Source organism: Miscanthus floridulus, chromosome 17 (assembly GCF_019320115.1).
Source record: "Miscanthus floridulus cultivar M001 chromosome 17, ASM1932011v1, whole genome shotgun sequence".
Lineage (NCBI taxonomy): Eukaryota > Viridiplantae > Streptophyta > Magnoliopsida > Poales > Poaceae > Miscanthus > Miscanthus floridulus.
In genome coordinates this window covers 71,756,908-71,773,137 of record NC_089596.1, presented here as the reverse complement: position 1 = coordinate 71,773,137, position 16,230 = coordinate 71,756,908, and the positions used below count along the sequence as shown (strand labels likewise).

Below are 16,230 nucleotides of genomic sequence, written 5' to 3'. Positions count from 1 at the left end.
TTGACTTAATTTAGATTGCTAACAAGTGACAAGTACAACATTGGCAAGATAACCCTTGCAAGAGGTGTGAAGAAGCTTGTCATTGGTTCAAACCGAACTTGGAAGCTTAGGCAAATTATTTTAGTTCAAGTCAATCATAGAAGTTCATGATAGTGATAAGAGTACAAGCACAAGACAACAATGCAAATAGATATCTAGTTTGTTTCAAATGGTATCTAGACTCAAGTATTTTATCAAGAATCTATAAATAATGTCTAGATCAACTCACAAGTGATATCCTATAAGTGGTACTCATGAAGATAGCAAATGTTCAAGAAATGGTCTTTATTGATAAATCAAACAAGTGGTTCCATACTAGAAGATTCTTTCAAATAGTATTCACTTCCTACAAGTGGTATCTATATATAGTATCAACCATGAAAGACGATGGTTCCACAAGTGATCCTCAACTTTAAGTAATCATCAAATGAAGAATGCATCCCTCACCTACAAGAGCTCAAGTGTATCAAATGGATGACCCATGCTATCACATAGGGGGAGGTGTCCCACAAATTGATCACAAGATCAAAAATCTTATGTGTGGTATCTCAAGAAGCCCTACACAAGATACACGTGGTACAAGCTACAAGTGGTATTTACAAATGGTGTCATTCCAATAATCAAGTGATGTCCATAAAAAATGCAAGATTCAAGCCTCAATCATCTACCCCAAATGCATACCTTTGCATCAATGAGAAGCACACCTTTTATAGAAATTGATGACAAAGGAGGAGAGATTGTACAAAGATATGAAAGCCTCTATAGGGGGGAGAGATGAATTATGTAAGGGGAGAGATAAGATATGAAATCTTAGGAGGTTGGACATGAATATGGACAAAGAGAGAGCAACATTGGAGAAAAGAGATGGATCAAAATTTTTTGGACAAGAGAAGCACACAAGTAGGGGGAGCAAGCTCATGAACCATGATTGATTGCATTTGATATGTGCATATTCATGTGCTTGCTTGCATTGCATAAGCTTTTAAATTCAATATGCATGCTTGTGTGGTGTATGCTAGTTATAGAACTTGAATGATGATTTGATAACTAGCATGCATAGGATGATAGCTAGACACTTGGTATGCTTTTCAAGTAATGCAAGTACCTTGCTTTTAATGTTGATCTCACAAGGTATCTAGTGCTTTTATTTCCAAGTGATGTCTAGCTAACCATGGTGCTAAGGATGAACTTAAAGGTGCAACTCCGATTGGTACACGCTTCAAAGGTTTATTCTATACACCTTAGCATCATTTTGTAGTATTTACTCTCCCACATTTTTAATCTATGCATATGTGCGACCTTCAAATCAAACACTCTAGCACATATGTAGGGGGAGCAAATACTACCATTTTGGGTTTGTGGTACTTGTCCAAAATCATTTTCACATGGTAAAATTGCCTGGGCAAGCAACATGAATCCAAAAGAGCTTAATTTCCATATCTTTGTAGAGTTGTCATCAATTACCAAAAAGGGGGAGATTAAAAGGTCCTTGTTTGGTTTTGGTAATTGAGTGACAACTTAGGTGGACTAATTGTGTTTATGTGAGATACACAGGTAATTAGTCCACAGGTACATGTGTGTGAGCAACATATGCCATGAAGGTGAAAATGGCTTGAAGATGTTGCAAAGCTCGCATATGTGATGATGAAGGAGCTTATTGTACATGAGACATGACATTGAGTCATGTGATCAAGGTGGAGAAGATCAAGACAAGACTTGGCTTGATGGACCGGTTGCAAGCGTGAAGGGCAAGTCGAAGGCTTTGGAGTGATGGACCGTGTGGCGGTGAAGCTTGAGCAAGACTTAGCGCCGATGGACGATGGCAACGGTGAAGAGCAAGTAAAGTCAAGATCGATGAACCAATATGATCATGTGATGATATGAAGTGGATCATATCATTGTTGATCGTGTTGGTGCATGTGTTGCATCGACATTGGAGGAGATGGAATGGAATGCGCAAGGCAAAGGTATAACCTAGGGCATTTTATTTCACCGGTCATAGGTGTGTAGAGAAGTTTATGACCGGGTTTAGGATAGATGGCCATACTATCAAGAGGGGCAAACTTGTTTGCATATCGGTCATCTAATGCCACTCGAGTGATCTAACTTTGCATCATCGCTAGGATCGAGTGGCGTGGCAAGTTGAGTGGCTAACATCCTTTGGGAAATGATTGTGAAAAGCTAACACACATACACATGGTGGTGTACACTTGGTGGTGTTGGCACATTTACAAAGGGAGATGGAGTTGGAGTTGATGTGGATCAACTTGGTGAAGAAACTCCACCGGCGCCCTACACAGAAAAGGTAGGGTCTCACTGTGTGCATCGGACGCTGGCACTAGAAGTGACCGGACACTGGCAGGGCACGTCCGGTCAGGCTAATGCATGAGGACGCAGGAGCTAGAGTTTGACCGGATGCTGGGCTACGTCCGATCACGAGCGACCGGACGTGTCCGGTCAAGGTCGGTACCTTACTGTAAATGACCAGATGCTGAGGGTCCAGCGTCTGGTCAGTTGAAGCTGCTGCATCCGGTCGGAAGATGACCGTTGAGATTAGAAGAATGCCGTTGAACGCAGGTGACACGTGGCTGTCATCGGGCGACCGGACGCTGAGGACCAGCGTCCGGTCAACACGACCGGAGCGTCCGGTCGGCCTGATTTTTGCCTAGTGAAGGGGTAACGGCTAGTTTAGCCCTTGGGGCTATAAATAAAAGTGGCCTTTGGCCATGGCTGGTGTTGAGCACCTCGGGGGACTTTGTGTCCATGCTTGAGAGTGCTTAGGAGCCCTCCATCTCACACATACTTGATAGTGTTCATTCAATTGTGTGAGTGAGCGATTCTAGTGCGATTGCATCGTGAGGTTGCATCGAGTGGCACTAGGTGATCGAGTTGCAAGCCGGTGGTGCTTGTTACTCTTGGAGGTTGCCACCTCCTAGACGGCTTGGTGGTGGTCTCCATCGAAGCCCGCAAGAAGCTTATGCGGTGCTCCGGAGAAGTGCTTGTGAGGGGTACTTGTGCTTGCCCCGCGGGAGTCGCGAAGAGCAACTTTAGTAAAGCGTGTCATTGAGCTATCCTCACTCAAGGGGTAGGTTCTTATGGCGCCCGATGTGCGGGCTTAGCGGGTGATGCTAATTAGCCGCCGAACCACCAAGTGAGCGGTCGACACAACGGGGACTAGCGTGTTGGCAAACACATGAACCTCGGGAGAAAAATCATCATGTCAACCTTGTTCTTCCCGTTGGTTTGCATCCCTATTACACAAGCTTGCAATTACTTTTATACATATTAAGCTTGTGTAGTTGCTCTTATAATTAGATATCTTGTGTAGCTTGCTAATTACCTTCTTGCTTGTGTAGCATAGAAGTAGCTCCCTTGCGTGGCTAATTTGGTTTGTGTAACCTTGTTAGTCACATTACTTAGTTTGTGTAGCTAAGTATTTGCGCTCTCTAATTTGGCATTGGTTGCCTTGTTATTGAGCATTGCTAGTGAGCTTAGTTGGCTTTGTGCTTTTACTTACTAGCATGTGTAGGAGCTCCCTTGTTTCTTAAAGTACTAGTGGCATAGGTTTGTGTGACCTTGCTCCTAGAATTGGTTAGGTGAGCTCTAGCTAGCCCGGCACCTTTGTTACTTGATTAGTATCTTTGGAAGGTGCTAGAGAACATAGATAGAGGGGTGTAGTCTTGGCTAGACCAATCGTCTTAATTCCGCACTTGTTTCGGGTAGCCGACGCGATTAATTTTAGAAAAGACTATTCACCCCCCCTCTAGTCCGCCATCTCGACCCTTCACACCTTCTGCTCCCAAGGATCCTAGGATGGACATTGGTAGTAGGAGGGACAATCAATTCATTCCTCAGCTCTCCTACCGCATATAACACCTTCTAGAAGAACCTACTAATTGTCTCTGCGGACCTCCTAAAGGTGGGTCAACCACCCTAAACCTCTCATTGTGACCAACAACATGCAAAAACATGGCTACTTGTTCTTCAACAGATGCATGTATGCTGTCAGTGACAAGCTCTCTACTACAGAAAAGGTCACAAAGTTGGAAAAAGGGGCCCTCTTCATTCTAAGAAGGTTGACACAGTGCACATCATCTAATTCATAGATGTATCTAAGGTTGTTCATCCTCTGTTTGTCCCTCTCAGCCAAGGGACCATAGGTGACTGAGTGTGAATCTTTAACTCTCCTCTTAAACCACATGAAAAAACAAGCAGCCACTGTAACAACGACAACAGCGGCAGCCCTACGCCTAGCTTCAAAGGCCATGTCTACCAATAGGATGGAGGGCAACATCAGAAAGGGAGCATGCAACATGGGTGTGTACTGCTTAGTAAGCAAAAAATTGGACAAAATGAACTATGAAAGACGTGGCTGCCACACCAAAGGGTGCTCCTCTAGCGTATACTATTACACAATCAACATCACTGACCTCTAGGCACTTTGCTCAATGTGTACAACAAAATAGGCATCAACATGTATAAGATCTACACAAAACATGAGGTATAAACCAAATACGAAGCATCATGTATAGATCTGAGCTAGGAACAGGTAAATCAGGTATAGCATCGCACAGATCTAAGGATGTCAAACCAAGAACCCTAATTTCTTGGCATTTCAAGCAAAATCCAACAACAAATCAACAAAATCTACACTGAAGAAGGGGAAGAGGAAGAGCGCAGATGGCATATACAGTCAAAGCGCCGAAGGACCGAGAGAAATCCACCGGTGAGGGTCGCCTGGGTAGGGCTACTGAGGTCGAGGGGGAGCTAGAGGGGAGTTCGCACCGGAGCTATGGCGGAAGGAGAGGCGAAGAGTGAGGCGGTAACCCTAGCCGTGACTCGCGCATGCGCTTTATGGCCCGGACAGCCTCATCTCCCACGCTCTGCGCAAAGATTCCCGCCAAGCACCGAGCGAGCCTACACCGAGAGGGAAGTGGGGATCGAGAAGACGGCACCGTCTGGGATGGAGGAGGGAATCTGCACGGGAGGAAGCAGAAAAAAGGTGTGAGTAGGGCAACCAAACACAGACGAATGCACCAAAGGATGCGGGATGTGCCATATGACGGTCTGGTTCGGGCAACCAATCACGCCCTAAGGGTAAGGTACTGAGCCTCACCACTAGGTCAGCCAGGCCGTTCGCGCACCCATAGTAGTAGTAGTACTAGTATATCGAGTTCTAGGTCCATGGTTTATGTAAGTATGCTGAGTTGTGTCAGGGTTTTGATGCTCCCTCTTCAGCGACGAAGAGGTAGGATGGCTTTTGAGTCTCCATGGCGAGATCGTCGTAATGACGATGATTTCGTTTTCTTTCTTGAGCATAATAATGTGGCAGGTGTTCTGCCATTTCATTCAGTAGGCAGCAAAAGTTCAGAGTCTACAAAATGTAGCTTTACAGGGTGTTCTGTCGTTTTATAATGAAGTCTTTTGGGTTCTTTTCTACCTTAACGATGGTGCACTGTTCGCTTCTCTTATAATCCGTCTTTTTCAGCTTGTTTTTTCAGCCGGAACAGTGTTTTTCTCTCCCAACAAATCAGCCAGAATAGTGTTTTGACTTGTTTTTTCAGCGAAGCGAACGAGGCCCTTGTGAGACAGAGGTTTAACATATCTGTGTCAAAGCTTCGATTATTGTTGGACTCTTTATGGGAGTGTAGCGTTGTTCAATGCCCATGGAAACGACTTCTTCATCATCTTTCTTCGATTTCTACAGCAAGATCCGGTACCCTTCTACCCTTTGGTTTGACGATAATGGTGGAAATATCAATCTTGCATTGTTTGGTGTGGGTCCAAAGACGATTCTCTTGTAGCGATTTCAAGATCTTGTTGCTAGCACCAGGTGGCTACTGCAATCATCAATTGCAAGAGAAATCTGCATCTGTTACGTTGTGTTTTTCAATTTTCAGCGAGTAACATGTTTTTAGGAAGAAGAAGACAACCTCAGAAAATTTCTTTGCATTTTTTATTTTATTGGTTGTTGTGTGTCAAAGTGTCTTGTTTGTTCTTAAAATTTAAACACTTCTAAAAAAAGCAAGCAGATGCATCACTAGTACGTGATGTGCACTAAACATTACAGCTAGCCGTATATATAAGAGTGCGTGGGAACGGCCTGGCTGACCGAACGGTGAGTCCTGAGACTCACTTTTTATTTGTGGCTTTGGCCGCAGCGATCAGGGAAAAAAAAACTCTCTCGTCTGCTCTACATCCAAAGCACATGTCCGTGACTAGCTCATCTCACGGAGCTACGATGCCGCTGTGTAAGGTTGGAGTAGGAGTTCGAATGAGAAGATCTTCTTCATAAGTCGGAATACCTAGGGGCTGTCTGGCCATCGCGGATAGAGTTTTTTTTATATAAGAGTGCGTGCATTTAAATAAAGAGTAAAAACATCGTGATCTTCAAACATCAATTATCGTTATAATGATATAATTTTTTTTATAAAATATTATGTCACTAGATTCACATTTTAATAGACTTCCTCATTCTATAGTTTTGTTACAAACAAATAACGCCCTGTGTCAAACTATTGCTCATCATATTTAGAAAGAGATGACGTAACTTTCTTCTTTACATGCCCGTGCTCGAAGATCAACACGCAACTTAACTAAACATAGAGGTACCTCTATGTAGTATATAATCATATTTGAACAAAGGAAAAGTCAAAGTTCATAAATTTTGACTAATAATTAGTCAAATTGTGTGAAAGTTTAGAGCATAAAACTTGCATCAATAAATTTATGTTAAAAGTGCCTATAAGATGTTGATTTTTAAGCAGGTTATAAGAGAAATTAATGGTCAAAATATATTTTGTATGACTTTTTGCCTGTTCTAATACAATTACTTTCTCCAATCCAAATTATTAGCGTTTTGGCTTTTCTGGATTCATAGCTTTTGACATGTTTAAATACATAGTAAAATGATGTACCTAGAAAAGTCAAAGTATCTTATAATTTGAAACGAATGGAGTACCATTTTTGAACGGAGGGAGTAAAAGTTATGTGCGCAAAGTTCCATGCCATTTCTTCCCCGTTGGAGCCTTCCAGGGACCTCAACCGGCACAACGCGTGCAACCGGAATGGAATGGAGCTGATGCTGATCGGTTTCCATTCCTACGCAATTTCGCTGCTGTTGCATGGTCCTGCAGCCGCTTGCTTGTGTTTGGGGCTCGATTGTGACGTCCTCGGATTATTGTTGTCTTGTGCAGATAAGGTGGAGTGGTTGGCTCTGTTTTGTCTCATCTATCTATGATGCACATTGTGCATCTCGCCATGTCTGAGCACCGGAGAAGTAATCAAAGGGATGATGAAAGGCAGTACCATGTGGCGTCATTATATTAGTAATTCACTATTAGTCAATGCAAAAATGAATCGTTAACAAACGCAGCGCATGTTCTCTATGTAACACGTTACTAAGGTAGGAGTAATAGCAAACTTGCATTTGAGCATCCCTTTCTTTTCTAGTTGAAATTGACAGTCGTAGTACCAGTAGTCATGCTAAGATACTCGTTAAGCTCAGGTACCTTTCCAGTCATTTTCATTATTAGTAGTTATGCTAAGATACTAGCAGGTGGTTGTAAAAAAATAGATGTGCTCTGATGGCCTGTCCGCCTGTCCTTCATATGCACATGACACTTACTGATATTTTTTTTGAGTAAACGACACGTACTGATATCGCTTGTTCAGATTTGCATTAGACAGTTTTTTTTTACAGGATTATGATATCTAACCACTTGTTGTGATATTCATCGGTGTCCCATCTTGAACGTAATCTAACTAGATTACTTAGGATTGTTGGCCTCCCTACTAGTTTTTTCACTTTCATAGCTAGTCTCATGAATTGGATATGCTCTTGCCCTATATCCGCTTTCGATCGACAGATAAAATGGAACTTAAATACTTGAACATCCATGACACACCTGAATGGTACTTGGAGAGCTGAGTGAAAGCCGCGATGTAGCATATGTTTGCGTAACTCAAATTTCATGTGATTTCAAGAGCCTTTTGTATACATCCATAGCATTCATACCCACATCAGGAAATCAAACTCCCGTTTCCAGCGATCTGAGCTTTTGATTGTCATCTTGTGCAAAATTAGTGGCTTCTATTTGCAGTTATAATATGCTTTGCCAAAATTTTGATGTTGATTGATGGGGCCAAGTAACTTACGCGGTTGTGTGTTTGACTCTTCTTTCTAATGTGGTAAATTACCACGCAAATCGCCCATATTTATGTGTATATTTATGCAGGAGGGCTAGCTTAAAGCGCCTACTTTAGTGTCTGGAATTACTGTATGAGCACTCAAACTAATGCCGTGCTCAAACCACACCATGATCATGTCTCCTTCAACAGGTGTACCACCACGGCACACCCCACACACCATGAACCATGAGCTGCTCAGAGCTGCTGCCACCGGCGACAAGGCGCTCCTAGAACAGGTCCTCGGTTTGAGAAGCACTACTGACAATGGAGGCGAGTTGGAAGCCACGCAGCGAGGCAACCCGAGCTGCCTGAAAGGCGTCACCTCGGAGGGGAACACGGCGCTCCATATCGCCGCCGGCCGTGGCTACCTGGAGCACGCCCGCATAATGTGCGACCTTGACGCGTCGCTCGTCAGGGCCAGGAACAACCTGCGCAACACTCCTCTGATCTGTGCCGCGAAGGCCGGGCATGTCGACGTGGTGTGCTACCTCATGGAGCATGCCCTTGCCCCTGCGACGGTGGCAGCGTCGCCGCCGTGGTATGCTGGCGCGTCTAGCGACGAGGAGTCCATGATACGGGCCAGGAATTCGGAAGGTGCGACCGCGATGCACGAGGCCATCAGGAACGGCCATGAGGCGGTCCTGGCGAAGCTCATGTCCGCGGACGGTGGGCTGGCCGCGGTGGTCGACGGGAAGGGCTTCTCCCCGTTGTACCTGGCGGCCGCGTTAGGCCGCGCCGACATGGTCGACGTCCTGATCGCAGGCTCTCCGCCTGATGGGGTGAAATCTCCGGCGTACTACGCCGGACCCGATGGACAGACTGCCCTGCACGCTGCGGTCCTTGCCAGTGAAGGTAAGCTGCCAATCTTTCTTGGGCATTTCGTGCTTTTGATTTGATATGGTTCCTGATGATGTGTTGCATTTGCATACAACTGGAATATTTCAAGAAATGAGCAAGTCGCTGTGGTTCTGGGAGCCGACGCTCGCGAAGAAGGTGGACAACTCAGGGAACACGGCCCTCCACCATGCGGCTTCGGCTGGGAAGATCGGAGCAGTGAAGCTTCTCCTGCTGGAGGACTCTTCGCTGGCGTACATCCCGGACGTGGACGGGCTCTTCCCCGTGCACACCGCCGCGAAGATGGGCAAGATCGACATCATCGAGCAGCTCATGGAGACGTGCCCCAACAGCGACGAGCTGCTGGACAACCGAGGGAGGAACGTCCTGCACTGCGCCATCGAGCACAAGAAGGAGAAGGTGGTGCAGCACATGTGCAAGAACCCGAGGTTCGGGAGGATGATGAACGCGCGGGACAGTAGGGGGAACACGCCGCTGCACCTGGCTGTGAAGCACGGCTGCGACAGGATCGCCATGCTGCTGGTGCGTGACGTGAAGGTGAACCTGAGCATCATGAACAACGACGGCGCGACGCCGCTGGACCTGGCCATCAACGAGCTCGACCACGGCTACACGTACCCGATGAACCCGGAGGTCCTGATAGTGCAGTGCCTGGTGTGGTGCGGCGCGCACCGCAGCCCCCGCCGCCGGGACGAGTACCTGAACAAGCGCACCGGGGTTGGGGGCTCGGAGAAGGAGCTCAGCAAGTTCACCAACCTGACGCAGAACCGCGCCATCGGGTCGGTTCTCATCGCGACGGTGACGTTCGCGGCGCCCTTCACCATGCCCGGGACTGCCGCTGACGCCGCGGAGAGGCCGGCGTTCTGGGCGTTCATCCTGTCCGACGCGCTGGCGTTCCTGTGCTCCACGGTGGCGACGTGCCTGCTCATGTACGCGGGGCTCACCACCGTGCACCCCAGGTACCGCAGCCGCTACCACGTCTGGTCCTCCAACCTGCTCCACGTTGGCGTCCTGCTCGTCATCGCCACCTTCGCCTTCGGCGTGCACCTGGCGCTCAGCCCACCGGGGACCGGGATCCCCGGTGGGAACCTGAACGCTGCCGTGTGCGCCATGGCGTGCGTGTCCGTGGTCTTCGCGCAACCGGGCACCTGGTGGCCCACGGTGCTCGCCAAGCCAATATGGGCGCGGCTCGGGCTGAAGGGGCTCCTCGGCGTGCTGCTGGGCCCGCGCCCAATCCCCTGCCAGAAGCTGCTGCTCTCGCGCACGCCGTGGCTCAACCTCTTCAAGATGCTGGCGACGCTACTCATCCTCGCATTGATCCTCGTCACGTTTCTCTTGGACATGTCCTACCTGCGGCCACCTGCTGCTCAGCACCGCTTCTCTTCAAATCTTCTCCTGCAATCTCAGCGCCAGTTCTGCTCGTACCCTACATGAACTGACAGTAGTCGAAGACGACCACGGTGAACAGAGTATGGCTCCGGCCAACTCGTGCTTCAGAATTCAGTCTATTTCAAGCTAGCCAAGCCATCAAAACGCAGAGATGGCGTGAGCTGTGTACTGTGTACAGGCGTTTGTCATTGATAGGATAGTTACATTAATAATTAAGCAGGAGAAGCACTGAAGCAGCTTCTCACATCTTAAAAAACAATACTAAACTACACAACGCATATCTTTTCTACAATTGGCACCGATTTATTATAGAGACACAGTTCACATAAGAAACCACCTATAACTAGGACGGGAGCACTGTAACTCACGAACCACCCCTGTAAATTAATTTTAAGGGACACATCCGTTAAGAAAATTGTCCCTATAAATGTATCCATTTTCAAGATGATTATTTTTTTTTCTCAATCACGCAAAAAATTTGCGCGTCTTTGTATTAAGGTAGGAAAAAAATTTAATACAACACGCCTTTGCGGCGTCAGTTGTAAAAGAGTTGCCCTTTTTTTCTCGAACACGCAGGAGAGAAGAGAGCTGCCCTTTCAAATGAGATGTTCAAGGTTGGATTTGTTAAGAGAACGAGCCCCAAAAATCGGCTGTTTCTAGGGGCGGTTGTGTCAATAGAAGCATCCCTAAAAAACAATGTGTAGTGCTGGTCCTCTTAGTGAACCACCCATGAAAATTACTCCCTATAAAAGCTTTCTTCTTCCTCGCAACAACTCTACATATCACTCCATTGGAAGCTCACTTGGAGACGAAAATGTTGCAAAAATAGAGGGGGGAGGTTTTGCACTTTGAAACTTTGAAGGAGTTGGCTTTAAAAGATAAGATTATGTCATCTAAATGTCTTTTTAAAGGTCTACTTATATATTTATTTTGCTTAGTTATGGCCTCCGTCTGGAAAGAGACATACTTAATTTTACATTTTGTTAATAATTTTGGCCGATTTTTTTTGCCCAACTTACTTGCATGGAGTAGGCCCACCTCAATATCTAGCTATTTTGTTTAGATTTCTTGCTTCTTATAGTGTTATACAAGGTTGTCCATGAATGGAGATATTTGTAAATCTAGATCCATATCTATATGTAGCCATTCATGGAGAGGTGAGAGAGTAAGAGGGGGTGATTTTTTTTTGTTTAATGAAAATAAAGTGTTTGTAAATTTACAAGTGTGCATAATTTTTTACGGGTTTTGATATCAATTTATGTCGAATTTTTTAGTTAAATTTATGCCACGTTTTTAGTTAAATTGCCACATTTTTAGTTAAATTTATGCTGAGAACAATAATTGTTTCTCTAGTTAAATGGAAATAATATTTTACAACAACAACAACAACATAGCCTTTAAGTCTTAAGCAAATTAGGGTATGTTAGAGTTGAAACCCACCAAGAACCCCAAGTCACGGTTCAAGCACTTCAATAGCTGCTTTCCAAGTACTCCTATTCAAACATAGATCTTTAGGTATATTACAAGCTTTCAAATCTCTTTTTATTGCCCACCCCCATGTCAATTTTAGTCTTCCTCTACCTCCTCATATTATTAGCTTGACTTAGGACTTCACAATGCACTGGTGCCTTTGGAGGTCTCCTTTGAATATGGCCAAACCACCTCAACCGATGTTGGACAAGCTTTTCTTCAATTGGTGCTACCTCTAGGCGATCAAGTATATCATCGTTCCGAAATCGGTTCATTCTTGTGTGACCGCAAATCCATCGTAACATGCATATTTCTGCAACACTCAGTTGTTGAACATGTCGAATCTTTGTAGGCCAATATTCTGCTCCACACAATATAGCTGGTCTAATCGCTGTTCTATAGAACTTATCTTTTAGCTTTTTGTGGTACCCTCTTATCACAGAGAATGCTAGAAGCTTGTCGCCACTTGATCCACCCTACTTTGATTCTATGGCTAACGTCCGCATCAATATCTCCATCTCTCTGTAGCATCGATCCCAGATATCGAAAGATATCCTTCTTTGGCATTACTTGACCTTCCAAACTCATATCTCCCTCCTCCTATACAACTCCGCCAAAGTCGCATCCCATGTATTCGGTTTTAGTTCTGCTCAATCTAAAACCTTTAGACTCAAGGATCTACCACCATAACTCTAGTTTCATATTTACTCCCGCCTGGCTTTCGTCCACTAACACTACATCATCAACGAACAACATACACCAAGGGATATCCCCTTGAATGTTCCTGGTAATCTCATCCATTACCAATGAAAGGTCATAATGGCTAGAGGGGGTGAATAGCCTATTAAAAATTTCTATAACAACACTTAGCAAACTGGTTAGACAATTATGAGGCGAAGCAAGTGTTGCGCTAGCCTACTAAAAATGCAAGCCACCTACCACAATTCTAGTTTCTATAGTTTCTAACCACACAATGGCTGTCACTATACTAAGTTAGTGTGCTCTCAAAGGCTAACTAAAGAGCCACACTAACCAAACTAACAAGCTCTCACAACTAGCTACACTAAAGAGCTTGATAACTAGTTTTGCGGTAATGTAAAGAGAGTGAGCAAGATGGTTATACCGCCGAGTCGAGGAGTGAACCAATCAATCACAAGAATGAACACCAATGAAGACCAATCACCTCGGAATCAAATGTTGACACAATAATTTTTATCGAGGTTCACTTACTTACCGGCAAGCTAGTCCTCGTTGTGGTGATTCACTCACTTGGAGGTTCACGCGCTAATTGGTATCACACGCCAACCCTCAACAGGGTGCCGCACAACCAACACAAGATGAGAATCACACAAGCCATGAACAATTCACTAGAGTACCTTTTGGCTCTCCGGCGGGGAAAGGTCAAGAACCCCTCACAATCACCATGATCGGAGCCAGAGACAATCACCAACCTTCGCTCGACGATCCTCGCTGCTCTAAGCCGTCTAGGTGGCGGCAACCACCAAGAGTAACAAGCGAATCCCACAGTGAAACACGAACACCAAGTGCCTCTAGATGCAAACACTCAAGCAATGCACTTGGATTCTCTCCCAATCTCACAAAGATGTTGAATCTATGATAGAGATAAATGGGAGGGCTTTGGCTAAGCTCACAAGGTTCCTATGTCAATGCCAATGGCTAAAAGAGTGAGCTAGAGCCGGCCATGGGGCTTAAATAGAAGCCCCCACGAAATAGAGCCGTTGTACCCTTCACTGGGCACAACTCGGGGTGACCGGACGCTCCGATCAGATCGACCGGACACAGCCTTCTAGTTGTCCGGTCAACGGATGGCTACCACGTCATCCCTCTCTTCAAATACTGAGCGCCCGATCCCAATGGTCAAGTGATGACCGGACGCAGCACAGTGCCACGACCAGACGCAGGACCCCAGCGTCCGATCACTTCTAGTAAGGCTCCAGCTGCCACCGGACGCGTCAGTTTGATCATGACCGAACGCAGGACCCCAGCATTCAGTCACTTCCAGTAAGCCTCCACTCACGACCGGACACGTCCGGTCATGCTCGACAGGACTCTCCCAGCGTCCGGTCACTCTCTGTCTCCTCTGTGCACTACCACGTCAGTAGGACCGGACGCACCCCGCCAGCGTCCGGTCACAAAGTGACCTGGCGTCCGGTCGAAGACCAACGCCAGCATCTTCACAGCTTCCATTGACTGGATGGTCCAGTCCAGTTGAGACTAGCGTCCGGTGCACTCAATGAAACCATGTCTTTTCTGTATAGGGCGTCGGTGGCACCGTCGGACTATCCGCACTCTACGGGAGGACACTCCACCGGTGAAGTTTCTAACCCTTGCTCAAATGTACCAACCACCAAGTGTATCACCTTGTGCACATCTGTTAGCATATTTTCACAAAATGTTTTCAAGGGTGTTAGCACTCCACTGGATCCTAAATGCATACGCAATGAGTTAGAGCATTTAGTGGCACTTTGATAACCACATTTCAATACGAGTTTCACCCCTCTTAATAGTACGGCTATTGATTCTAAATGTGATCACACTCACTAAGTGTCTCGATCACCAAAAATAAATTGGCTTCTACAACTTATACCTTTGCCTTGAGCCTTTTATTTTTCTCTTTCTTCTTTTCAAGTCCAATCACTTGATCATCACCATGGCATCGCCATCATCATGTCATGATCTTCATTTACTTCACCACTTGGAATGTGCTACCTATCTCATGATCACTTGATAGACGAGGTTAACAATTATGGTTTCATTAATTCACCAAAACCAAACTAGAGCTTTCAACCAAGCCAAAGAGATATGGGCTTAAGGCTGACCCTTGATGAAATCCAATTTTAATTGGGAAGTAATCTGTGTTACCATTGTTTGTTCGAACACTAGTCACAACATTGTTGTACATGTCCTTGATGAGGGTCACGTACTTTGATGAGACTTTATGTTTGTCCAAATACTACTACATAACATTTCTTGGTATCTTGTCATAAGCCTTCTCCAAATCAATAAAAACCAAGTGGATGTCATTCTTCTGCTCTCTAAACCGCTCCATAACATGTCTTATTAAGAAGATTGCTTCTGTGGTTGACCTTCCGGGCATGAAACTAAATTGATTTGTTGATATCTGCGTCGTTCCTCACAGGCGCTGCTCGATGACTCTCCCATAACTTTATAGTTTGGCTCATCAACTTAATTCCTCGATAATTAGTACAACTTTGGATATCTCCCTTGTTCTTGTAGATTGGTATCAATGTGCTTCTTCTCCACTCCTCAGTCATCTTGTTCGATCGAAAGATATTGTTGAACATCTTGGTTAGCCATACTATAGCTATATCCCCGAGACATCTCCACACCTTGATTGTGATGCCATCAGGGCTCATCGCTTTGCCCCCTTTCATCCTTTTCAAGGCTTCTCTGACCTCCGATTCTTGAATCCTCCGCACAAAGCGCCTGTTAGTGTCATCAAACGAGTCGTCCAGCTGAACGGTGGTGTTCTCGTTCTCACCATTGAACAATTTATCAAAATATTCTTGCCATCTATGTCTGATCTCATCCTCCTTCACCAAGAGCTACTCCCTCTCATCCTTTATGCACTTGACTTAGTTGAAGTCCTTTGTCTTCCTATCGTGAGCCCTAGCCATCCTATAAATGTCATTCTCTCCTTCCTTCGTACTCAAACGTCGGTAAAGGTCCTCATAGGTCCGCCCCTTTGCCTCACTCACCGCTCATTTTACAGTCTTCTTTGTCACCTTGTACTTCTCTATGTTGTTTGCACACCTGTCGTGATACAAGCGCTTATAGCACTCCTTTTTCTTAATAGCCTTTTGCACATCTTCATTCCATCACCAAGTGTCTTTTGACTCGCATCCGCTCCCTTTGGTCACTCCAAGCACTTCTGAAGCAACCTTCCGAACATATGTTGCCATCTTCTCCCACATGCTGTTTGCATCGCCTTCATCATTCCAAAGGCCCTCTTCAATGACCTTTTCCTTAAACACCTTTGGTGTCTCCCCTTCTCATTTCCACCACTTCGTTCTAGCAATCCTAGCTTGTTTGTTCTCACGAGCTTGCACCAAAAAGCGGAAGTCAGCCACCACCAGCTTGTGTTGAGCGACCATATATTCTCCAGGTATCACCTTACAGTCCACGCAATTATATGGAAATAATATTTTGATGCAATTATATGCTTTCACCCATGCTTGCTGCACCTAACCCTGCTGTCGACAAGCCTCTGCACACTATTTTCCATCATTCTACAATCCCCCCTGA

General features: G+C 45.5%; 1 protein-coding gene across 1 annotated transcript; it reads left to right on the top strand.

Annotated features, from left to right (window-relative positions):
• The first annotated feature begins 8,336 nt into the window (after window positions 1–8,336).
• On the top strand, window positions 8,337–10,518 carry LOC136514864 (ankyrin repeat-containing protein At5g02620-like). Its single transcript, XM_066508570.1, has 2 exons — window positions 8,337–9,081; window positions 9,176–10,518. The coding sequence occupies exons 1-2, from the start codon at window positions 8,337–8,339 to the stop codon at window positions 10,516–10,518; spliced, it is 2,088 nt and encodes a 695-aa protein (XP_066364667.1).
• The last annotated feature ends 5,712 nt before the right edge of the window (window positions 10,519–16,230 follow it).

Coding starts and splice junctions, on each gene's coding strand:
- LOC136514864 (XM_066508570.1), top strand. CDS start 8,337: ATGCCGTGCTCAAACCACACCATGATCATGTCTCCTTCAACAGGTGTA. Junction 9,082..9,175: donor TGCGGTCCTTGCCAGTGAAG/GTAAGCTGCCAA, acceptor GAATATTTCAAG/AAATGAGCAAGTCGCTGTGG.